The 23608-nt window shown below is 52.7% G+C and overlaps 2 protein-coding genes across 9 annotated transcripts; one reads left to right on the top strand and one right to left on the bottom strand.

Moving 5' to 3' along the window:
* Positions 1-1381: 1381 nt before the first annotated feature.
* Positions 1382-18829, bottom strand: UBE2D2 (ubiquitin conjugating enzyme E2 D2). 7 transcript variants are annotated; one of them, XM_085519395.1, is made up of 8 exons: positions 18444-18829; positions 13211-13274; positions 10764-10832; positions 10067-10098; positions 9902-9979; positions 9708-9813; positions 4666-4759; positions 1382-2265 (listed from the first exon to the last, which is right to left on the bottom strand). In XM_085519395.1, exons 3-8 carry the CDS (start codon positions 10771-10773, stop codon positions 2220-2222), a joined length of 366 nt encoding a protein of 121 aa, XP_085375521.1. In that variant the 5' UTR covers positions 10774-10832; positions 13211-13274; positions 18444-18829; the 3' UTR covers positions 1382-2219. The 7 variants fall into 7 exon arrangements, with proteins under 7 accessions (XP_085375521.1, XP_015731740.1, XP_085375522.1 ...); XM_085519394.1 differs by lacking the exon at positions 1382-2265 and adding an exon at positions 2748-2983; XM_015876254.3 differs by lacking the exon at positions 10764-10832.
* Positions 18830-19971: 1142 nt separating this feature from the next.
* On the top strand, positions 19972-22701 carry STING1 (stimulator of interferon response cGAMP interactor 1). 2 transcript variants are annotated; one of them, XM_085519382.1, is made up of 7 exons: positions 19972-20459; positions 20614-20858; positions 20952-21126; positions 21340-21448; positions 21573-21811; positions 22104-22290; positions 22377-22701. In XM_085519382.1, the coding sequence occupies exons 2-7, from the start codon at positions 20614-20616 to the stop codon at positions 22583-22585; spliced, it is 1164 nt and encodes a 387-aa protein (XP_085375508.1). In that variant the 5' UTR covers positions 19972-20459; the 3' UTR covers positions 22586-22701. The 2 variants fall into 2 exon arrangements, with proteins under 2 accessions (XP_085375508.1, XP_085375507.1); XM_085519381.1 differs by having other exon boundaries at positions 20102-20459; positions 20591-20858.
* The last annotated feature ends 907 nt before the right edge of the window (positions 22702-23608 follow it).

Below are 23608 nucleotides of genomic sequence, written 5' to 3'. Positions count from 1 at the left end.
TGAGGGATTCCAAACCGCTTCATTTAAAGGGAGCAGCCACCCTAAACGGGATCCATCTGTGCTGAAGCTGTTACGTGGGACTTAATACTGCGCTGCCATGCAGCTGCACTGCAGCCACCTGTGTGCACTGCTCCCTCACAGCTCTGACAGCCCCAGGATGGGACCAACAACAGCGGCCTCTGTTACAGGAGCCGCTCTCGGGGGCCTTGTTGGGAAGCGGCCGAGGGGGATCCCGGATCCTGCAGCACGGCTCCGTCTGCAGCACTCGGCCCCTCCCGTCTGTGAGCAGCACACGGCAGCACCGCCAGGGGAACAGGGACGGCCCCGGCCCCGTTAGGAGCAGGGATGGCCCCATTCGGAGCAGGGATGGCCCCATTCGGAGCAGGGATGGCTCCATTCGGAGCAGGGATGACCCCGGGGCGGCTGCAGGAGCATCAGCGTGCATGGAGAAGAGCTGAGCCCCAGGTAAGGCCGGACAAAGGAGGAGGCAGCAGCAGGTGCCTGATCCGGGCGTGCAGCCACCACATGCGCTGCAGCTCCAGCAGCCCGTGCATGTCGGAGCAGCACGGAGCACAGCACGGAGCACAGCACGGAGCACAGCACGGAGCACAGCACGGAGCACAGCGCGCAGCAGCGGCCCGTACACACAGCACGGCTCTCCCCTCCCCTCCCCTGCACAGCCCCGAAGCTCACAGTGACAGCGGCAGGCGGACACAGCAGACGAGCAGCACAATTAGACCAAAGGCAGTGCACATTTATTCCTCGTTTGTGCAAGAGTGTCAAGATGCGACTGGGGGGGGCCGGGCCGCTCCTATGGGGAGCTGAGCCGCAGTGTGAGCTGCGGGGCCCACCTGGTACAGCTCGACTGGAGGAACTTGCAGACTCACCTACTCACACGACTGATGCTGGCAAATACACTCGTATACAAAGAAAAGTTCCAAACTACATTTGTCACTAGATTCAAGTGAAGACTTTGTTCAAAAAAGACACACACGGGTACAATCGGAAAGTGGACGAACATTTTGCAAATGTTTAGTGCAAAGTAATTATGAAAAAGCTACATCTCGTGACCGTCTGTGCTGACGTGTTTGGTGGTTTCTGACAGCCTGTAACATCCGTTCCTTGCATTATTACATCGGGTCCCGGCTCCCCGCAGCGCCCACGCGTGGGGATCGAACAGCGCCGGGCTCCGGGTCTAACGGCACCGCCCCTATGGGCACAGCCCGGCCCCATCGGGCCTGATGAGAACCGAACCGAACCGAACCGAACCGAACCGCTCCGTCATTTCCAGGCACCGCTCGGGAGGAGGAGAGCGAGATCCATCGTTAGTGTCAGCCTGCACCAAACTGCTCTCGGTAATTAAAAGCCTGCTCACACAGAGTTATATGTAATGACTGTAGTAATCAGTTTATTACACAGATTAATCATTCTCGAACGTACAGGCTGCGGGGGAGCAGCTGGGTTTTTAAATATACACAAGTTTTCCGTGGGATGGATTTTTTTACCCTTACATCCAGAAAGACCTAAGCAGTTAAAAAACTTAAGAAAAAGAAGAGCTATTAGCTATGTATTAACTGAGGAACCACGTACAAACCAAAAAGAGCATGAAGGAGGGGAGAGAGTCGAAACAAATCAACGTCACTCGACGCACTGATAGCTCTGAGAGCCCCGAGCCGCTCCAATGCCGGCCACACTCAGACCTCGGGCACGGGACGCGGGTCGGCTCGATCCGTGGGTCAGAGCCCAAACCTAAGGTGTAGGTCCTTCAGAATCAAACCAATACAGAGACAGCTTCGAGTTCTTCACCTTGTTGTTCATAACTGTTATGAGTTTAAAAGGATTCCACCTCAAAAAGCCTCCACGGACCAACAACTGCGCCCCGGAACTATGGAATCCACCCGAGCTCCGCCACTCCCGCTCTATCACCCAATTTAAACCAACAAGGAATGCTTTTAGGCTCACAAAGTTATGACTGAAGAACCGGCTTTTCACACACACACTTCTCTGCTAGGAGTCAATGTTGGTACGGGGAAATACAGTATTTCTAGTTTGTTGTTCCAAGTATGTACAACACGCAGCACTGCTGTATCAGGTAAACATGTGCACAGGGGAAGATGAGGCGTGGGCTCATAGAAAGCAGTCAAATGGAAATCAAAAGGACTTTCTCTTTCAGAGTTCCCCTATCTTTATTTGTAGAGGTTATCCAATAATTTCTTTAATTACATCGCATACTTCTGAGTCCATTCCCGAGCTATTCTGTTGTACCTGTGTGCATAAAAAGACATTGACTTAACACAACATCCCGCCAGCATCCAGCTCCCGCAGCTCAGCCTGCAGCACTGCATCAACATGAGGCCCTCCAGCAGCACGGCTGCTCAGTGCCATTAGGAGGAGCAGATCAGAGCACAACAGGGACACAAACAAACAGCCCCTATTTAGGAGGGAAGGCCACTCTGTGATTCAAGGCACAGAGCAGCCCCAGAGCCGGTGCAACAAGTATTGTCAGGAAGGTTTCACCTGCTCCTCTCCCAGCTGTTGGATCCCAGAGCTGCTCCTGCAGCATTTTAAGTTGGGCATTCTGGAAAACTAAGATCAGCATCTCCCCCTCCCCACCCCTCCTTCCTCCCCCAGGAAGTTCAGCCCAGTACCCGGGACACTCTGAGGTGCCAAACCCTAAAGGCTCCCGCTGCGTTCAGCTTTATGCTCATGGCTACCAGGACACACAGACGTGGCCACAAGGAAGACCCAGGAAACTACAGGCCTGTGACCCCTAACATCTGTGCCTGGAAAGATGGAGCAGATGAGAGATGAGGTGATCAGAGACAGCCAGCACAGCTTCACCAAGGGCAGACTGTGTCTGACCCACCTGGTGGCCTTCTATGATAGAGCGATGGCACTGGTGAAGAAAGGAACGTAAACTGCAGTCATCCATCTGGACTTCAAGGCCTTTGCCTTGGTCTCACACCACATCATCACGTCTAAACTGAAAATAAATTGATTTGAGGGGTGGACTAATCAGTGGATGAGGAATTGGTTGGTCACAGCCAGAGCCTTGCAGTCAACAGCTCCCTGACCACGTGGAGGCTGGTCACAAGCAGTGAGCCCAGGGGTCCGTCTTAGTGCTCTTCAATGTTTTTATGAATGACTCAGACAGTGGAATCAAGTACATCCTCAGCAAGTTTGGTGATGACACCAAGATGGGAACACAGTTGATATGATAGAAGGGAGAGATGCCATCCAGAGGGACCTGGACAGCCTTGAGAAGCGGGCACACATGAATCAAAGAAGGTTGCATACAGACTGGCAGAAGACCTCACTGAGAGCAGCCCTGCAAAGACTGAGGGGTTCTAGTGAACTAAAATCTGATATGAGCCAGCAGTGTGAGCTCACAGCCTGGAAGGACAACAGTACCCTGGGCTGCACCAACAGAGGGACATGGCCAGGAGGTTGAGGATGGGGATTGTCCCATTCTGCTCTGCCCTTGTGTGGCCCCACATGGAGTGCTGCACCCAGGCCCTGGACCTTCAGCACAGGACAGACACAGGGCTATTGGAGCAGGTCCAGAGGAGGCCAAGACAACATTCTGAATGTTGTGGCACCTTGCTCACAAAGAAAGCCTGAGGAAGCCAGACTTGTTCAGTGTAGAGAAGAAAAGGCTCTGGGGAGACCTCACTGACCCTCCAAGTACCTGAAGAGAGCTTATAAATAGGAAGGAGATTGACTTCTTACATGATCTGACTGCAACAGGACAAGGGGGAGTGGTTTTAAACTAAAAGAGGGGAGACTTAAGTTACACGGTGAGAAGAAAATTCTTTACTCAGATGGTGGTGAGGCATTGCCTGCCTGGATGAGCTGTGGGTATCCCAGGCCATGGATGGGGCCCTGGGCAGCCTGAGCTGACAGGGAGCAACCGGCCCATAGCAAGGGGATTGGAACTGGATGGACTCTAAGGTCCCTTCCAACCCAAACCATTCTGAACTTCTACGTTTAAACTGGTGCTTTTAAACAGAACAATTAAAACCTTCTCATTAGTGGACTTGTCTTCAGTTTGGCAGTTCACTTCAGAAGAAGCCTGTGTCCTCCCATCCTCTCTCTACACTGCTTGTTCTTTTCTTGGGTCATCAAATGAAGATGAAATATAGTATTTTGTTATTTCTTTGCTTGCATGACTCCATCACCAACAGCCAACATGGAAATATTCTCCCACCAAAGTAACTTGTTCTCCCTCTGCTGGTTATGTCGGATTAAAGCACACAGTAAAGCAGATGAGATTTTAGAAGCCTGAACTTAGAATCATATGAAACAGATTTGCACTGTTCACATTTTCATTAAGCAAACCTGCAATTAACAGCTACCACACTAATGAAAAACTATCGTGTAGGATGAAAATGCAGCAAGAAACACAAAAAGCAAAGTCTCTGCTTACTTTAACTTTACTTCTACCAGAAGATGTGTCTTTTTCCTACAGCAATGAAAAGCTGCCAGAACAGCTGTACTATACGACCCATGGAAACCTACACACACCACGTTTATAGAGTTAGAAAGGAAAAAAAAACAAAGCTTGCACTTCTCTGAGAAGTGTTTTGTTGTTGTTTCTTTTTGAGTTCCCTTTTGCTATTTAAGCACCAGCTCTGTTTACGTCACACTTTTGCCTTCCATACTTACTTTTCTCTATCTGTTTTGTAGATCCGTGCAATCTCAGGCACTAAAGGATCATCTGGATTGGGATCACACAACAGAGAACAGATGGACAAAAGTACTAGGGAGAGAGAAAAAACACCGCATTAGTTCAGACACAGCTGAAGGCACCTGCAGAACTCAGGCAGCCTATTTGCTTCCCCCAGGCATTAGTATTAGCAGCATTTCCTAAACGATGTGCAGTAATCCCACATACTTCAGACAAGCCATTTTGAACAGAAGTTCTTAACTAATCAACTGTGTGTAATAACAAGTTTCTCCAATCTCACCACCATGACTGGGAATCTTCTGGACAGGAAAACCCCATTAGAACCTTGAAATCCTAAGGGAGAAGTGGACTGTATGAAAGTCTTCTCAGCAGAATACCTGCTACTACACTTGAAATGCAGCTTCTGCGTTCACACCAGACACAGAGCACTGAGCACAGAAGCATCAGTACAAATAGGTACTGTATACATCCCAGAAGCCACGTCCCACTCACATGATGCTGCCTAGCATAGCACCAACCTTCATCCACATAAGGAGCCACAAGACTACAGACAGATGTGCACATTCCTACACTCACAGCAAAGCAGAAGAGATGAAAAGGAGCAAGTTATAAGCAAAGCACATCAGGACAATACTACATGAAGCACATCAAGGGCTTCTTGCCCTCTGAGGAATGCCAAACGTTTCTTTGATTATAACTGGCTGAATGTAATACAAACAGTGCCGCTCCATACGTCCCCCTTCATCAACAGCACTAACAGAGCTGTCTCAAGGCCTCTTCCAAGCACGTCAGAGATGGCAGCAACTACAAGTTCTTTTCTGGTCTCAAGAACTTCAGTACCAGCCATCTCTTGCACCAATTAAGTTCCACAAACTTATAGTTTAAGGAACAACTGGAATTTAAGCTTTAAATCCAGTACTGCCAATTTCACTCTGTGCTCAGGACTTTCTACTGTCCACTTGTAATTAAAAAAGAGAGAACATTCAGCACAATCAATTACCCCTTGGACCATTCCGACAGCTACCTGTCTGAACACAGCTTCAGAGCTTAATGATTTCAGCTGTGTGCTAGAGGCACACAGGAACCACCAGACCTGAACTGCTGTCCCTTACCAAGGCTGAAAGAGAAGGCGGACAAGGCTGTAAGAGACACAGCAGTGCATCACCTGTAGCTCTTTCCACCAGTTTCAGCTTTGTTCTCTCCACCATCTCAGACACACCTGCAGCCAGTGTGGCCTGAGCACAGCAGGTTCCTGTAGCTCCTCTCCTGTGGCCTTTGTCTTTGTATTTGCCAGACTCCTTGCACACCTCCCCGTAGCCCTTTCCCAGCACAGGCAGCAGGAAGGACAGGGTGCTGCTCTGTGCACACAGGGCTACAGCAACCCTCAATGAATCTCCCTTACCATGACCAACTCAACTTTTAAGCTAAGGGCAAAGAGCACTCAAGTATATAAACGGAATGAGAACAGAGCAGCTGTCCCTTAAAGAGAAGTTATCCCTGTAGAGTCTATTCCTATAAGGGGCAAAAGGCCTCATCAGACCAGGCCAGTCTTCTCCCACCAAAACATCTGTTTCTAAGGAGAGGGCAAACAAAGACTGTACCAAGAAAGTTCCTGTTACTGTACTGACAAAGCAATGGGAGTTCCTTTCAATGTCAGGATAACAATGTATGTGCTGAGCTACCGACCCTGGCTCAAGTCACACAGTCATCTCAAGATCACCATTTAATCAGAACTCTTCTGTGCTGACATGGAGCAGGAATACAGAGGAAGCCCAGCACTGGTTGTTGTACACCACACCAATATCACAAGTCCACCCACCCTGCTCTGCTCCAGACGCATCACAAACATTATACCAGCAAGTTCTTCCCCTAGAAAGGCATTAGTTATCATAGATAACAGGCTACCAGCTCTGACAGCATTTCGCTTTCTGATCTCGCCTGTACACAGATGCACGTTGTTTGATATCAAAGCAATGAAGCTCAGGTTTAGCTTAGCTTGACACACTGGGGACCACAAAATCTTAGACAGCATATACATGAGATTAGGCCACATCACTGCTCAGGAAGTCAACTCCATTCCGGGGGCCTTATCCAGTTCTCCTACTCCTCAGAACAGCTGAGGTTCCTCCTTTCCTAACCATCAGCCTGGCAGCTAAAACCCTCCACAGGTAGGTCCAGTTTGTTCTTGGGGCAGCTGGCAGCCAGCTGCTGCTGTGAAGGTGAAGGACTCGCAGGCTTCCTTCTGAGAACACACAGAGAACACTCTGAGATGGTTTTACAAAGCTTCTCTTAGCAACTTTCAGCTCAGCACGTGGAGCTGACTGCATCAGGACTACTGTGAATACCAAGGCAGAAGCTGCACAGCCCTCCCTGTGTACAGCACAGGCAGTCATTCCGCATGCCATCATATGGAAAGGCTCTGAAGTGTATTTTGGGAGATACAGAATGCAAAGTATTTGACTGCTGAATGCGTTTCTAAGTTTTAACATTTCTAGCAACCAGCCCCAAAAATGATACCACACACACTGAGCTTCAGGCACTTTTTTTTTTTTTAATCTTTAGCATCCTTTTTTCCCCCCTTTTATTCCTTGTTTTAATCCTTACTATCTTTACAGCTGAGATATTCTGTAATTTGATAAGCTGACTTTGAACAAATCACTTCATTTTCTGTATGCGAGAACAAGGAACCATGAAATCCACTGAGGTTCTACCCTCTAACCCAACCATTACTGAAGAAATACTTCAGGTTAACATTCAACTCACACACTACTTGCCATGCTCAAGACAAAGGAGGGTTTTCCCAAATATGCCTGAGAACAATTAAAAGCAGGTGAAGACACTTTATTCTTGTTACAGAATCTTATTTACTAGGACAGTGATAACATTTCTAAGTTTATGCATTCTGCTTAAGCTCTGGAATCAAGGCAACCACCAAGGTGTGTTTACAACTAGATTTAGAGATTATTTATTCAACAATATGTTCACTTCAGAATTACTAACAGAGTTACTTGTACTATTTCAGAAGTTCAGTGCTGTTGTACCTGTTCTCCAAAATCCATTTTGAAGAAAGAAAGAGAACAAACCCAAGATAGTCACCTCTACCACCACAGCCACAATCACCTCTAATTACTTACAGTGGTAGAGAAACTTCCTTGTTTATTTAGCAGCCTGAAATCAAGGTTCTGCCCTAAACTATCCCACCCAGCAAAGAGGGCACTGCAAACCACTTAAACTTCCCCCTTGCAGGGAAGAGTGAGAAGCAGCACAATCAAGAAACCTGGACTACGACACAGTAACTGCAACATAACAGCCCATCGGTGGGAGCTGCTGGTAACGTCATCTTCCTGATGCCTCAGAAAGAAGCTGCAAATGATAAGCTGTCAAATAGAAGAACTGTTTCTAGTCTTCCCCTGATTTCTGTATCAGTAGAGAAAGCACCTTTCCTCACACCCACGGTGCTGCTTTTGAAGGGCTGTAAGGCATTAGTTATTCAGCACAAAGCTGAAGTCCTGTTATTCACAGGAATTACCTAACCCAACAGCTTTTCCTATTAGCAACACATTTACTCTTCAGTGCGGCTAACCAGGAAGTCACCAGGGAGCTGAAATAGCCCCAAAGTCTGTAACAATGCGGCTGCAGCCTCACTGAAAACAAGATTTCCACCCTAGAAGACTGACATTGTCTTTGTAAAATGTATTTGTACTTGATCAAGACAGCAATGCTGCTTCTGACTCCAGCCCGTTGGTAATTTTGTCTGCTTTCTGACAGAAAGCATCTCTTCTTTATGACAGGAATCACCCATCAGCATTTCTTTTGCTGCTTTTAACTCCCATCATGACTTAACACCAAGTGAACCCTGCTAAGACTTCGCACTGGTTAGATCTGCATGCATCCTGTGCTACACAAAGGAGAGTTTGCAGACAGCTCATATGAAAGCACAATGAGACAACTGGTCAGTAATACATATGCACCCAACCTCAGGAAGCATGCTTTAGGAGGAGAGGTGGTGACAGAATGGCCACACTGATCCCATGGCTTATTCCATCTAAGCCAGGAGGATGCAGTTTGATGAGGGTCAGAAAAAGGAGTTCAAGGCAGAGGAAGAAAGGAGCAGGAAAAGCACAGTGCAGCTGGATGTGGTTCATAACATTAAGTCCAGGTATATTTTGTGATGAAAGCTCCCTGACGGCCATTAATAGCAAGTCTGCTGATGCTCTCAACAAGCCTCTTAAATTCTCACCCTACTTCTGTCACGGTCTCAGTATATATTCCCATATCTTCAAACACGCTATTTATCATCCCACCGAATGTCTGCTAACTTCAGAACCCCTAAGACAAGTGAAAATAACATATCGTGCCACACTACATGCTCTGCAGCTGTACAATTCTAACTGATTACATTCCAATTACATGTTGTACATGTTAATACTACCTCAGTACGTCCAACAGAAGCGTGTGCTCTACTGAAAGCATTCATAAAGAAAGCTACAAGCACAATGTTGTGCTCTTTACTGACACTCTTCAGTTTTCAAGTTGCAGTAAAGACCTTCAGCTTTGTGCACAGCAGATTCACTTCCATCAAGAGACAAGATATTGCTTTGCCTTTCCAGCTCTGTTCCCATGTTTTTATCACCCTTTTTTAAAAGGCCACTGCCATTTTCCTACATATTTTACTTTGCATACAGTTTCAACACTGGAATCTTCTTCTGTCACATGTTTTTAAGTTGAAATGTTTGTCCTAAAGTACAGCTTCCTGCATGGAATGGCCAAGACTAAGAACATAATTCAGTAAGACCTACTGCATCTCTGAGCAAAACCAAACAGCCTCCCTAGGGTCAAAGAAACTGGATGATCCAGGGCTTGTGTAGAACAGGTTACAAGCTACACACGGGGCCACAGGACTGAAGCTGTGATCACAGCAGCAGTTCATACTAAGAGCACAGCATTTTATTTTTTACATTCTAAACCCAGGTCAGTAATTCATTACAGCAGAGTAAAATTAAGTGAGCATTGGAGGTACCTTTTGAAATAGTTAGTGCTGGGGACCACTGTGATCGTAGAATATCAAGACAAATGCTGCCATTACTGTTAATATTTGGATGATAGATTCTTGTTGTAAATGCAACCTGTAGAAGAAGGAGAATTTCAGTGTAGGCTCACAAATGTACATCACACCACACGGTAATGAATAGATCTATGGCACGAGGCACTTACCTTAGGTGGTTTGAAGGGATAATCTGTTGGGAAGTGAATTGTCAAGAAAAATACTCCACCTTGATAGGGACTGTCATTCTGTTAATGAAAAGGAATCGTTGCAGTTCGAGTTTTTACAAGAAGGCTGGTCATAGGAACTATGAACATCAATTCTCTCATACTTACTGGTCCCATTATTGTAGCTTGCCAATGGAACACTGAAAAAGAGAGAGATTTACTTTGATTTGGAGAAGCTCAAGTAATGAATACTTAATGTCAAGAGAAAGCAGTACAGAGCAGTCCATTTTAAAAACAAAACCTTCTGAAAAACTGCAAGGACACCAGCCAAAAGGCTGAACAGAGACAGGGTGATGTACTCTATGTTTCATGGCCATTTGGTGCACTCTTCCTGTAATTGCTGTGGTAGCATCCCTGTGCTGCTCCCGGAAAGAAACCCCATCAAGATAAAACCACAGAGTTCACTCATCGCTCCAAACCCAACAAGTTTGAGCATTCAATTCTCATAGTTTCCAATGAAAGTCTACCTGAAGCAAAGCCCAGCTTCCAACAGCTGTACTGCCCTTTCAGAGGGAGTTATAGCAAAGGCACAGCGCAAGTTCATCCCTTTCCTCAATAGGATCTCTCCTGTGTGGCTCCTTAACTGAACAAAGGGTAGGCCTAAGCCTTGTGTACACCATGTGTGAGGAGTTCACCTACAGTCAGCAGAGCCCTGACCGAACATTCAACTGCAGCTTCCACAGAAGCAGGAAAATTTCATTAAAGCAACAGAAAGTAATACAAGAACATGACAATGAGTCTGCTAAACACTTGAGACCAATGTGCCAGAATACTTTATGTTAAATGGAAAAAAATTAAGTCTCACTCATATGCATCTGTCCAAGAGAACATCTTAATCTGGTAATACAGAAGGCTCGTGAAGAACATCTTTATGCTGCAGAACATAAGGAAAATAATCAGTGCTGTTAATCTGTAATCAAGTTCCCAATATTTACTCCAGGGTTCTTGCTTTCTCCTACCACCCCAAGGTTCTCAGCACACTGGCTTAACAAATTATTTCTCAGGTATCATGGGAATTCTCTGCCAGGACGTTGGCTGCCCCATGTCTTTACAAGCGGGGAGCAGAACACAAGCTGACTCCAGTATACAAAACAAATCTGTAAGGCACAGAGGTTGAATCCATCTGCAGCTGTGCACTTAATGTGCAACCAGCATTCCCAACTTCCACCACCACCCTGGCCAAAGAGTAACTGTGACACAGTAGCACGGTATGTCTTACTCTGAGCTGGTTTTAATTACACACTGTACAGGCGCTACAACTGAGTATGAGCTCAGAACAAATGGAAAAAGGCAGAGTAGAAACAGCCCAGCCAAGACTCCAGTACAACAGCAGCTGGTCCAAGGAGCAGGTTCTGTAACAAAGGGTGTTACAGCTGCTGGCAGCAGCTAGCGTGGAAAAGCTACAGTGTAGCCTCATGCCTTCAAATGCAACATTCACCATCTAAAAGGTTCAGACAGCTTCAGAGCAAGTCCGCTGATGGTAACTGGAGGGGGAGAGGACTGGAACAAGAGGACAAAAAGCCAACGAGGAGCACAGCTTACCACTAAAGAACCAGAGATTTCCACATGCATCAGTAGATGCTGGTTAGGACTGACTACAGCTGTGCTGGAACATGGATAAATACTGGATGTCAACTTGAACAAGGCATCCCAGGCAGGTCTAGAGCACAGGGAGCACTGTAAGAAAGGCAGCTCCCCACTGCTGTCCCTGCTATCAGTTACACCTGAGGGTGAGCTCTCAGCAGTGTGAGATTGTCAGGGATCTACCATTAAGGTGACGTAAAGACCCGAGTGTTACTGCCAGATCAGGAAGGCATTGAGGCAGCCCTCAGCCACACAGAGCAGCTCAGGTTTCCACCTTCACACAACCCCAGGTTGTCTTTGACACACTTCTAAAACAAAGTAGTTCATTATGGCACAAGTCAAACCTGCGAGTTTGTGGGAAGCAAACCCTCAGCTGGGCTCTGCTCCCTCTGAACCCCTCCCACACAGCTGAGGGCTCCTTAGGAAAACCATTCCTAAAGCAGGGAAGGTGCAGGATAACAACAGGTCTGTGAGTACTGCTAAAACCCCTCTGCACGGGGTACAGCTTCCACCTGCTGGAAGGCAATGCTGCACAGTACTGCCTCCACACACACACAATAACCAGCCTTTACATTCTTTGGTGAAGGGCTTTTTTAACCGGGTCTCAGACTCAAGAATGTAAGTTTCTGTACAATGCAGAACTTCCAAACAGCTCCGAAGAGTTTAACTGCTAAAACTGATCAGAGAATGTCTCATAAAAAGCTCACCTGAGCTTAAGAGCTCTGAGCACAGACGGACGCCTCCCTTTTTCAACATTCCTTACTCCTACATCCTGGATGCTACACTGAGCAGCCCTGTCAGAGATGCTGCTCAGCTGGATGCGTGCTGCTGAGTGAGCACCTCAGTAACAGCTGATTAGAGAACAGGTTTGCAGCATACCATACCATGCAGCTTCAGGATCCTCTCCTTGCACTTCGTCTCATAGCTAAGCACCCACATACAAACCCAGTGACAAGGCTGTCACTACAGGAAGACCTGTACATCCCAATTTTGCACACTCAGAAGTCCCCAAGGAGCATCACATTAAGTCCTGCCTCAAGGTCTCAACTTGTTTTTCAGTCCTTATACTGACACACTCTGTAGTGCAACAGCACAAACAGCTTTATTAAGTGTTCCTGTATCTTAAAACCTAAAAATCCTTTATAATTCTCATTCGTTTTCCTTCCACTCACATTTCACCTCGCTACCTTCACAGACTGTACGTTACCTTTTTAGGAAACGCAGTGGTTGCTTTAAGTCCTGTGTAAAACACAGTTAACTGTGACCTTGATGTCCCACCACCCAGCATTAGGAGCAGATTGCTTTACTTCCACAGGACCACGTGACTACACTATATATAATTCAGGTACCAAACAAGTTCAGGCAGCTGGAGGGGGCTGCTCACTGGTTGGGCCAGGGCAGGACTGAAACTCGCTGCCTGCAAACGCTGGTACAAGAATGTCAGAGCACTGGGAAAGGAAAGGGAGCTGCCCTGTGGAATGGGCACAGACCTCAGGTGATCCACAGGGATGGTATTACCCAACAGCAACAAGTGTCAGGCTGATATGGGGAGCAGTCTCCAGTGCTCCAACCCAGGGCACAGACAAGTTCTCCTTATGGAGGAACTCGCTGTCCTGTTTTAGAAGGAAAGCAGGGACCACAAGTGCACACTGATAGTGGCATACTTACTGTCATCACCAACAGGCCCTGCTGAACACTGTGCTGGAGGATCACGTGCCAGATCATTCAACTCCTAGAAAAACAAAACACAGAACAGTTGTTTTATTTGATTTCAACACCAATCACGTTACTGCTATAAAAGCTGCTGGTAGCATGTGGGCAATTACTCCGGCTCTTAGTGGGAGTATTGCTCATCAGCTTCATCCTTTGGAGAGGTGAGGCCACAGGAATGGGAGCACCAACCTGAACAAGGGGATCCCACCTCCCTGTGGATTTGGGCTGACACAGACACTGAGTGTGCAGCACCTGCAGCAGCTACAGCACACCTGAAGGTGGGCAGCACCTCCAAGGGTCTCCACTGAATAAGAGGGAAGCCCTTCAGAGTCGCAAGTCAGTTCAGAGCTGCCAATTTTAGCCCTGTGAGGATTCCCTTCTTCCTCGCTGCCTGAAACATGAGCCAGCAAAGAGATCCAGAAAGAAATCATTCCCCATCATCACACTTTACACCACCCACTGCACACCTGTTCTAAGTCCAGAACATTAAATACATCAAGATCAAACCCGAGCTACAGAGCTCTGCTTCATCCTACAGCAGCGTGTGTGCAACAGCACTCAGAGAGAGGTGGTCTTAGAAACACAGCCCCCCTCAGATCCAGATCCTCTCACTCCCTATATACACACACAGTAAGTACAGGCATAAGAACTTAGAAGTAACAATAAAAATTCAGGAGCAGAGCTCATTTCTCTAAGAGGCTGCAATAACTGTGTGAAGCACAGTAACTTCCGAATGCCATTGACCCCGATCTCCTGGAGAAGGCAATTTAATGTCACACTACTCAGAACTCCAAACATCCATTAGAAAAGCCTCTCCTCTGCATCAGCTGGCAGCCTCTTCACTCCCATTGCACACACCTACAATGCAACAAGGCCACGCTGGGAAGGAATACCACTGCAAGAGCACACCTGGGCCGTGTCAGACCACAAACTACCGGTGCCTGCTCCCACTCAGCACTCAGCCTGGGATACAGAACAGCCCCATCCAGGAACAGCACCTTGCATTTGGCCTGGATCCACCTCACAAGGGTCACATGAGGCCATCTCAGTTCCCTGGGTGTCACCCCCTCCCTCCAACACATCAGCTGCCCGTCCCTGCCCTCACTGCCATCCATCTCACTGGTGCATTCCCACAGCACAGGGCTTCCTGGCAGGGCACACATATCACACTTAACATGCCTTTCTGTGCATACCAGCCAGACTTCTACTAGTCATAGACGTGAAGGGCTGAGTTTAAAAACAGGAATGCCAGTTACATGCAGCTACACCTGTCCATGCACAAAGCACTGCTGCAGCACAAGGCCAGACCTCTGCATCCATCCAGGTAACCTTGCCTTTAAAAGCTCCCTGTGAGGCTCCCAAGGCACAGCCAGCACCCCCAGCCCACACAGAGCCAGCAGCTCAGCACAGCTCAGCCCTGCTCTGCCACCACCTGCCGCCCTGCCCCCATCACTGCATTTCAGAGCCGGCCCGTGCATTGAGTGCAGCTGAGTGGGGGCTCCGGCAGCAGCACAAGGAGCTCTCAAAAACAGCAGCCTCCAAGTTTTCACTTCAAGTTCAACCTCACACAAGTTCCAAGTTTTAATTCGTTTCTTTGTAACCTCCAGAGATGCTGGTGTCAGATGCAGGAGTTCAGCAGACAATGAGCCCCGCGCTGCCCATCTGCTGCATGGCAGGGAGGCCCCGGCCAGGACACAGGGCTGGGTGTAAGGACGCTGCTCTTTGCTGTTCTTTCACAGGCTGCAGCAGAACAAGCAGCACCAAGAACTCAGCTGTGTGTGAGGAGAGCTGCTGTGCTGGGGCAGCTCCCAAACCCCATCAGATCGGACTCCAAGCAGCCAAAGATTATGCAAAGCCATGGTCCTTCCTCCTCACTCCAGCAGTTTGAGCTGCTTTCAGAAGCTCTAATTGACTCAGAGACCACATCATTAGCTCGATTGTAAGCCTTATTTTCACTTACAGCAGCAGCAACCTGACGGCAAAATAAGCTTTTAATCTGTCTTCAGCGAGAATCTCTGCCTGGAGCCCCACATCCCTCAGTGACACCTAGCCCAGGACCAGCCACACAACTGGGACTTCACTCATCAAAAAGGAACTCAGGGCCACACTCAGCACACAGGGCAGGCTGTGAAGCTCAGGCACCGTTTGTCAAGGCAGCACTCACAGTTCCAGCATCCTACTGTGGGTCCCAAAGGCACTTCTGGTCCACAGGACCACAATCCCAACATGTCCCGCATTCTAAGGGTGCTTCTTCCCAACAACAGATACATCTTAATCTTCACAAGGATTTTAATCCTTCTCCTTTTACAGATTCTGCCTTCCCAGGGCACAGAACAGCTCAGACCCACTGACCTTCTCAACTTCTAACAACACGTGCACATGAGAAGGGCAGTGTAAGGAAAGCCAAGCAATGAAACACAGAGCAGGGCAGGGTACATGCCATGAACCAGCTCTGCTGTAACCACCAGTCAATCACCTTTCATCTTTCTTCAAAGCAGGGACACCAAAGCAGCACGTAACTTCCTCCTGGCAATGCAGCACAGCCCAGGCACCAGGCAGGACACCCAGCAGCACCCGCTGGGCTGCATCGCTCCAACACAGCCAGCAGCTCCAGAGGAAGCACCGAGCTGCAGCCACCAACTGCTGCCAGGCCCAACTCACAGCACGGGCACAACAGTTCAGTGCACACAGACCACTCAGTGCTGCTCAGTTACCCAGTAACACCAACACAACCCACCCAGCAGCCCAACAGCAGCATCACCACAGACACCTGACAGCTGGCTGCTTTACAGTAGTAAGCCGGCATCCCCAGCACAGCTCCTCATTCCCCAGCTCCCCCACTGCAGAGCCCACCAAGCAGCTCCCACAGGGAGCCCACAGTGGACAAAGTTCTCCTTCCCCTTGCTATCCTGCTCCAAGCACAGCTCTGCTTGCTCGGTTACGGGGTAGGGATGTGGCTGAACCCCAAATGCTGAGGCTGAAGTCCTGATCATTTGTTATGGCCCTCCAGCATTACCTCTCCCCCAGCTCTGTATGCCTTCACGTGGCACTTCTAAGAGATAACGATGATCAACTACATGTTATAACAAACTGCTACCCCCACACTTCATGGCTACTTTGGCCACTGTGACTGCATACACCCCAGTCTGCCCAAACCAAAGCACTTCTAAAGCCTGGAGCTCCTCTCTTGTAAAACCCAAGGGCCAGCCCACACCTGGGGAGAATTAAGAACACTGCAGGAACACAAGGAGCAACTTGATGGCAGCTCCCCCATGGGTGATCCCCCCCAGCAGCATCTGCTCTGAGAACAGCTGCAGAGCTGCCACAGCAGCTCCAGGCCCCAACAGCCCGTCAGCCCCACAGCTGGCAGCACCTCCATGCACACAGTGGAGCCTTCTGATCACATGGAAACAGCTCTGGGCCCTGCCCTGCTTCCAGCCCATGGGGCTCAGCCTGCCAGACTCTGCTTCGTGCAACAGCAGCTACAGGGCATCAGGTTTGTTCACTCCTGGGATTTGCTGCTCATTCCTGAAGGTCTCATCCCTGTGTTGTCCAAGAACTCTGGAGAAAGCCTCATGCATGGTCTGCAGTAGGGAACAAAACGCAAAGCACCAAGCACAAATAGCAGTGGCACAATGCAGACACAAACAGTGGTGTATCGAGACTGAGAGTACCCTCCAAAAATGCCTAAGCAGCAGCTTTTCTTACCATTGCTTCTTTGTACACAAGCCTACTGGGATTAGTTCCACTTAATCCACACTCTACAGCCTTTTGTTCCTGTCACCAGGTGCAACAGCAGCAGCTGGAGCCACTGATCAGGACAGGGCCATCACTGCAGGAGCACAACACGAGGTGGGATGTGGGATGGGTGCCCCCATGGAGCTCAGCACAGCTGAGTGCAAACAGACACTGGTAGCAGCTGATCGAGGCACCGCAGCACTCCTCCACCTCAGCCTGACTCCAGCTCACTCAGAGCACCCAGACAAGCAGCTGTGTATCCCATCACAGCCCTGACCGAAGCTTTTTGCTGGCAGCCCCATCACAGCACCATGTGCACTGCACTGCTCAGTGCTTCGCTGAGCTCCGTGCACCACATCCCACTGCTTCCCCACTTGTGAGGGCCCTACAACCCAATGCAGCCCATCCTGCCTCAGGTTCTTCACCCCTGAGGAGCAGCACAAACATCCCACCCACAAACAAGCAATGCTCACCGAGGGACAGCAGCTCCATTTCTGTTGCTGAAGCACTGACCATGAGCAGCAAGCAAAGCAAACACTGTTTAGAGGCAGAAGATGTGCTGATCTCCCGGATGGCCCTGAGGAAGGCACAGCCCCGCACTGCCCAGCTCCCCGTGCCCTGCACTCACATCTGGGCACTCCCGGTGCTGTTCCAGACCCACGGTGCCCTCCAGCCCCAGCGGCTTCCAGAACAGGAGTGGAGCTGGGTGCGCTGGGGAAGCGGCCTTGCTCAGCCTCCACGCTGTGCGAAGTATCGCCACATTAAGGGACTGAAAGTGTCGGATCTGACTGATAGTGCAGTGGAACGCTGCTTGCTTATGTAACCCGTTACTGTGCGACTTCCAGCAACTAAAATTACCCCGGAACCCTTCCCTTGCAGGGCCGGGCCATCCGCGGCACACACAGAACCCATCGATCTCCTCAGCTCTAACACCGAGCGGCGGGGCCCACCGAGCTCCGGGAGCTGCAGCACAGGCCGCGATCACGGCCAAGGCCCCAAACGCGGCCCCAGCTGCCGATGAGGAGCAAAGCGGGGCCGGGCCGCAGCCCAGCGGCCCCAGTGAAGCATCGAGGCCGTGCCCGGCCGTGCCGCTATCAGCGCCGAGCACCGCGAGCCGCCCCCGAGCTTAGGCCGCAGCTCCCGGTTCAAACCCGCCCGTGCCGCCCCGGCCCCCGCAGCGCCGGGCCCGCTCCGGAACCTGCGGGCCGAGGCCCCACGCCCCCTGGCGGAACCAGGGGCTGCCCGGGGCCACGTTGCGGCCCAGGAGCGGGGGGGGGGGAGCGAGGGGAGCGGAGGCCGCGGGGCAGCGAGTCCCGGTACCGCAGCGGGCTGGGCACAGCCGTGAGGCCGAGCCGGGCCGAGCTGTGAGGCCCAGCCTTAAGGCCCAGCCTCCCCCCGCGGCCTGTCCCGGCCTCGCCCCGCTCGGTGCCCGGTCCCGGCCCGTCCTTACCTTGTGGATTCTCTTGAGCGCCATTATGTGTGTGTGTGTGTGTGTGTGTGTGTGTGTGTGTGTGTGTGTGTGTGTGTGGGCGCTGTGGGCGCGGGCTGGGGGCGGCCGCGGGGAACTACTTTGTGCGGGGGAGGGGACGAGGAGGAGGAGAGTGAGGAGCTGGCGGAGCGGGGGGAGGAGAACGGGGAGGGGAGGAGAGCGGGGGGAAGGGAGGAAGGGGAGGAAGGGGAGGAGATGGGCGAGATGCGACGGGCCGCGCAGGGCGGCGCTGCTGCTGCTGCTGCTGCTGCTGCTGCTCACGGGGCCCCGCTCGGTTCCGCTCCGTTCCGTCCCGTTTCGCTCCGCTCGGTTCCGCCCGGTGCTGCCCCGCTCCGTCCGTCCGCTTTATGCGCTGCGCCCGCCGCGTATCGCTCCGCCGGGCACCCACCGCCGGCACAGCGCAAACAGAGCCCGGAGCGGGACCGGACGAACCGGGACGGGACCAACGGGGGGAGAACGGGCGGAACCGGGCGGAGCGGAACCGAGCGGGGACGGAACGGGAGCAGCGGGGACTACTTTGTGTGCCGCGCACGCACAGAACTCTCCAGAAGGGGGAGGGGAGCGCGCGGAGGGATACCGCCACCACAGCGCGTGACGTCAACATCTCGCGAGAAGGAAAAGCCTCGCGTGACGCAAAACGTTTCGCGAGACGTAGAGGTCTCGCGGTAGTTGCGGCAGGAAAAAGTCCCGCCGCGCCGCCGTGAGGGCGGGGCTGTGTCACTTCAGTTCCGGGTCCGTTCAGTTCCGGGCCCGGCCCAGAGCGCAGTGCGGAGCGGGCGGTGCTGCCCCCAGGGCTCCGTGTGGGGCCGATACTCTGCGGTATCTACATCAGTGGGACCCGGTGTCCCCCCCCTGCAGCAGCCGAGGCCCGCCGGGCTCTGAGCGCTGCTGAGGGGCTGGGCGGCCTATGGGGTGTCCCAGCACACAATGGGCCCCAGCAGCACCAGGGGCTGCTCCATCCAACACACACAGCGACCCAACACACACAGCCATCCATCGGGCACTGCAGGGGCTGCACATAAAGGGCGTGGGAAGGGCAGATCGGGGGTTTATCTATTGTCAGATGGATGCGGTCAGGTTTGGTGTCACAAAAGGTGAGCAGCACAATGCGGGGATGAGGAACCTCAGAGCAGGGTGATGTGTGTGTGTGTGTGTGTGTGTGCAGAATGTGGCCAGAAAGGCCATTAAGGCAATGGGAGCACACACTGTGCTGAGTACAGACAGGGCAGCACAGGGCACGGCCTGGGAGCGAAGGAGAGGGGCAGGAATAGGGTGAGGGGGTTGGAAAGCAGGACAGCGGCACAGCTACGGGCAGCAGCGGGGAACGGGCTGCAGCTACTGGACGGCACCTGCCTGTTGTGGGCGCCCCGGGCTCATGATGGAGGCAGGGAGCTGTGAGCCTCCCCAGCACCAACACCGGACACAACAGGCAGCTGTGAGCTCACACCGTGCCCTGTGTGCCCACGGGCAGAGCCCCACGCTCCCCCATGGGCTGTGCTGGGGATGCTGCCCATCAGCCTCACTGCAGGAATCCATTTCTGCCCAAGTTCTGCTTGCTCTCATAACCCGCTCTAAGCAAAAACAAGCTCGCTTTCATTTCCTTCCTCATTCTGACCCAGCACGGCGCCTTTGTGAGCTGCCAGAGATGCCGGGGTTTTCCTGCATCCACTCCTGCATGTTACAACACGGAGCTGCCCAGGACGGTACAATTGCTGCAGCCAGGGACACCCCGGTGCCCGTCATGGTCGGCTCCAGGCCTTGCCCAGCCGCCTGCAGCTGCCAGAGCCGCTTTCGTTTTCATTTTGCTCCGCAGTGAGCAGCCGTGCAGCTCTGCCCTCTCCCTGCCCTGGGAGCTGGTACACACGGCATTAGCAACCAGAGGAAGTGCAGGCCGTGGCTGTGCTCGCTGAGCGCTGCTACGCCCATTGCCCGCAGCACAGACATCCCGGCAGCGCCGAGCATCACAGCTGCAGCTCGGTGAGTGCCCAGGGGCGGCATTAGCAGGGCAGCGGGTGGCCGGTGATTTACTGCCCCATGCGGGGTGTGGGCTGTGCTTGCGAGCTTTGGGGCGCACACTGAGCAGCTGATGTGCATCTCGGGGGTCCCAGCTGCCGCCCCTTCCTGCTCGCAGATGCCCCAGGACCCGTCGCCCAGGAGCAGCCCGTCCTCCCTGCTCATCCCCGAGCCCCGCGCAGGGCGGGCTCGATACGCGGCGTGTGCGCTGCTGGCTGCGTGCTTCCTGCTGCTGGTGCTGAGCGGGGAGCCCCTGCTGTCCGTCACACACCGCACCTGCATCCAGCTGGCAGCTCTGCAGCTCGGGGTGCTGCTCAAGGGCTGCTGCTGCCTGGCCGAGGAGATCTTCCACCTGCACTCCAGGTGAGCACCGCAGAACGATCCGCTCCCTGCCTCTGCCTCCTGCCCGGCCCCTCCGGCTCCGCTGTCAGCCCACCTCTTGTCTCGCCCACCCAGGCACCGTGGCAGCCTGTGGCAGGTTCTGTCTGCCTGCTTCCCTCCACACTGGCAGCTGGCCGTGCTCTTTGTTGGCTGCTCAGCCTACCTGGACCTGCAGGAGGACAATGGACACAGCCACCACCTCACCCTCACCTGCCTGTGCCAGCTGCTGGTCCTTGCCCTCGGGCTGCAGGTGAGGGGATGCTCAGCAGTGATGTTCAGCCACGTGGCACTGGGTGCCTGGCCCCATCTCTGCAGGGTGCTGCTGGGATGGGGCTGAGCACACCCTGCCATGCCCTCCCATCTGCAGGGCCACCGCTCTGGGTGCTGGCAGGGGCATTGCCCTCTGAACCCTCTGAGTCCTCTGAGCCCTGCTGCCAGTCTTTCTCTCCTTTTCCCTCTGCAGAAGCTCTCAGCAGTGGAGGTGTCAGAGCTGACCGAGAGCTCCAAGAAGAACATTGCTCACGGCCTCGCCTGGTCCTACTACGTGGGCTACCTGAAAATAGTTCTGCCACGTATGCAGCTTTTCCCCTGCACTCTCATGGCTACAGATGGAAATGGCTTCTGCAGCCCTCCCACTTCCACAGCAAGGAGCAGACCCCAATGCTGCTCTCCCCCCTAACCCCACTCTCCCTCCAGGTCTGAAGGAGTACATGGAAGAGATCAGCAGGGCCAACCCCATTCTGCGGGCACACCGCGACACCTGGAAGCTCCACATCCTGATCCCACTGAACTGTGACATCTGGGATGATGTGGAGAAGGCTGACAGCAACATCCAGTACCTGGCAGACCTCCCCGAGACCACCCTGACCCGTGCAGGCATCAAAAGGAGGGTCTACAAACACAGCCTGTATATGATCAGAGATAAGGACAACAAGGTATGCTGGGGCAGCCCTGCATTCCCAGGTGAGTGAGGTGTCCCCAGGTGCAGGTCCTGCTGTATGGCTGGGGATGGATGCAAGGCAGGGCTGCGCTGCTCAACCCATGGAGCCCCAGAACGGTTGGGTCAGAAGGGCCCCTACAGGCCCCCAGCCCCACCATGGGTCAGCCACCCCCCAGCAGCTCAGGCTGCCCAGGTGGCACGGGGCACCTCCAGGGATGGGGCAGTGCGGGACCTCAGCAGGTGCTGCCCTCCCTCTTTCCCTCCTTTCCCACCCCATCTCCCCACAGCCCCGGCCCTGCGTGCTGGAGTTCGCATCCCCACTGCAGACGCTGTTGGCCATGTCGCAGGATGAGTGCGCAGCCCTGAGCAGGGAGCAGCGGCTGGAGCAGGCGCTGCTGTTCTACAGGACGCTGCGGGACATCCTGGGCGGCTCCAGGGAGTGTGCGGGGACCTACCGCCTCATCGCCTACGAGGGTGAGCGTGGACAGTCCACTCGGAGCCCCGCATGGAGCCCTGCCTCAGAACAGACACGAGTGCAGCTTTGTGTCTCCTCCTTACAGAACCGGCGGAGGCTGAGAGCCACTTCTTGTCCGGGCTGATCCTGGGGCACCTGCAGCAGCAGCAGCGCGAGGAGTACATGGTGCAGGAGGAGCACATGGTACAGGAGGAGCACATGGTGCAGGAGGAGCTGCCCACAGGCTCCTCAGAGCTCAGCCTGCAGGTCAGCACCTCCGACCTGCCCCAGCCGCTGCGCAGTGACCGTCCCTGAGCACCACATGGCCCCACACCTCAGCTGCCCTCGGAGCGGCCGCCTGCAGCCCCAGGACCTGCACCATTTGTGCTGCATGTTTCTCTGTACATACATAAAAGTTGGGTGTTTCCTGCTCTGGTTTTGCCTCGTGTCGTACTGGGAAAGCTGGGGTGTCCGCATGGAGAAGGCTCCAGGAGACCCCACTGCTGCCTTCCAGGAGCAGTGGGAGGAGAAGTGATGTTGTACATGGGCAGGTGTCAGCATCATGGGAATGCTTTGAGACTAAAAGAATGGATTCAGGTGGGATGTGAGGAAGAAATGCTCCATGCAGAGGGTGGTGAGGTGGTGGCACAGCTGCTCACAGCTGCAGGGCTCCATCTCCTGGTGCCCCATGTTATGATGGGCCATGGGCAGCCCGAGCTGGGGGGCAGCTGGCCCATAGCAGGGCTGGGGGCTGTAAGGTCTCTTCCAACCCAGTTGTTCTGTGGTTCCATGGATCTCAAAGCTCATGGTCCTCAAAGGACCCTCCTACCCAAACCCAACCCGCTCTATGGTTCCACCATCCTCACAGACCCTCCTAACCTGCCATTCTGTGATTATAGGAAGTGTTTTCCTCATGGGGGTGAGTTGCCTCCTGATGCCTAAGCCCCTTTGTCAGCAGCCTGGGGAGGCCACACAGCTCTGCTCTGCTGCTCTGTGCCTCGGTTTCCCCTGTTGCTAAAGGCAGCCAGGCAGCTCAGTTGGTTTGGTATCTTCCGATGCTGCAGTGTCCCTCCATGGATTCCATCACAGTCTATACACATACTGGGCCTCCATCCCGCACGCACAGGGCAGCATAGGATGGGAAATGCTTCTCCCAGCTTACAGGGAGACACGGCTGCACAGCCGTCCTTCTGGGATTGGAGCTGGAAGCCAAGGCAGGATTCGGTCGGGCCTTAATCTGCAGCTTAATCTCCAGGCACCGCATCTGTGCGGGAGATGAAAGGCACAGATGGAAGGGTGGGACCTGCAGGCGCTGGGAACGCGCTGCTGCTGCTCCGA

Source organism: Coturnix japonica, chromosome 18, assembly GCF_054131305.1.
Source record: "Coturnix japonica strain WE chromosome 18, WE-NBRP24, whole genome shotgun sequence".
Classification (NCBI taxonomy): Eukaryota; Metazoa; Chordata; class Aves; order Galliformes; family Phasianidae; genus Coturnix; species Coturnix japonica.
The sequence above is the reverse complement of the archived record's forward strand: the minus strand, read 5'-3'. Positions and strand labels throughout refer to the sequence as shown.

Coding starts and splice junctions, on each gene's coding strand:
- UBE2D2 (XM_085519391.1), bottom strand. CDS start 13,686: ATGATTTCTTTCTGGATCTCTTTGCTGGCTCATGTTTCAGGCAGCGAG. Junction 10,099..13,210: donor AGGGCCTGTTGGTGATGACA/GTAAGTATGCCA, acceptor TCTCTTTTTCAG/TGTTCCATTGGCAAGCTACA. Junction 9,980..10,066: donor AAGCTACAATAATGGGACCA/GTAAGTATGAGA, acceptor TTTCATTAACAG/AATGACAGTCCCTATCAAGG.
- STING1 (XM_085519382.1), top strand. CDS start 20,614: ATGCCCCAGGACCCGTCGCCCAGGAGCAGCCCGTCCTCCCTGCTCATC. Junction 20,859..20,951: donor ATCTTCCACCTGCACTCCAG/GTGAGCACCGCA, acceptor TCGCCCACCCAG/GCACCGTGGCAGCCTGTGGC. Junction 22,291..22,376: donor CCGCCTCATCGCCTACGAGG/GTGAGCGTGGAC, acceptor TCCTCCTTACAG/AACCGGCGGAGGCTGAGAGC.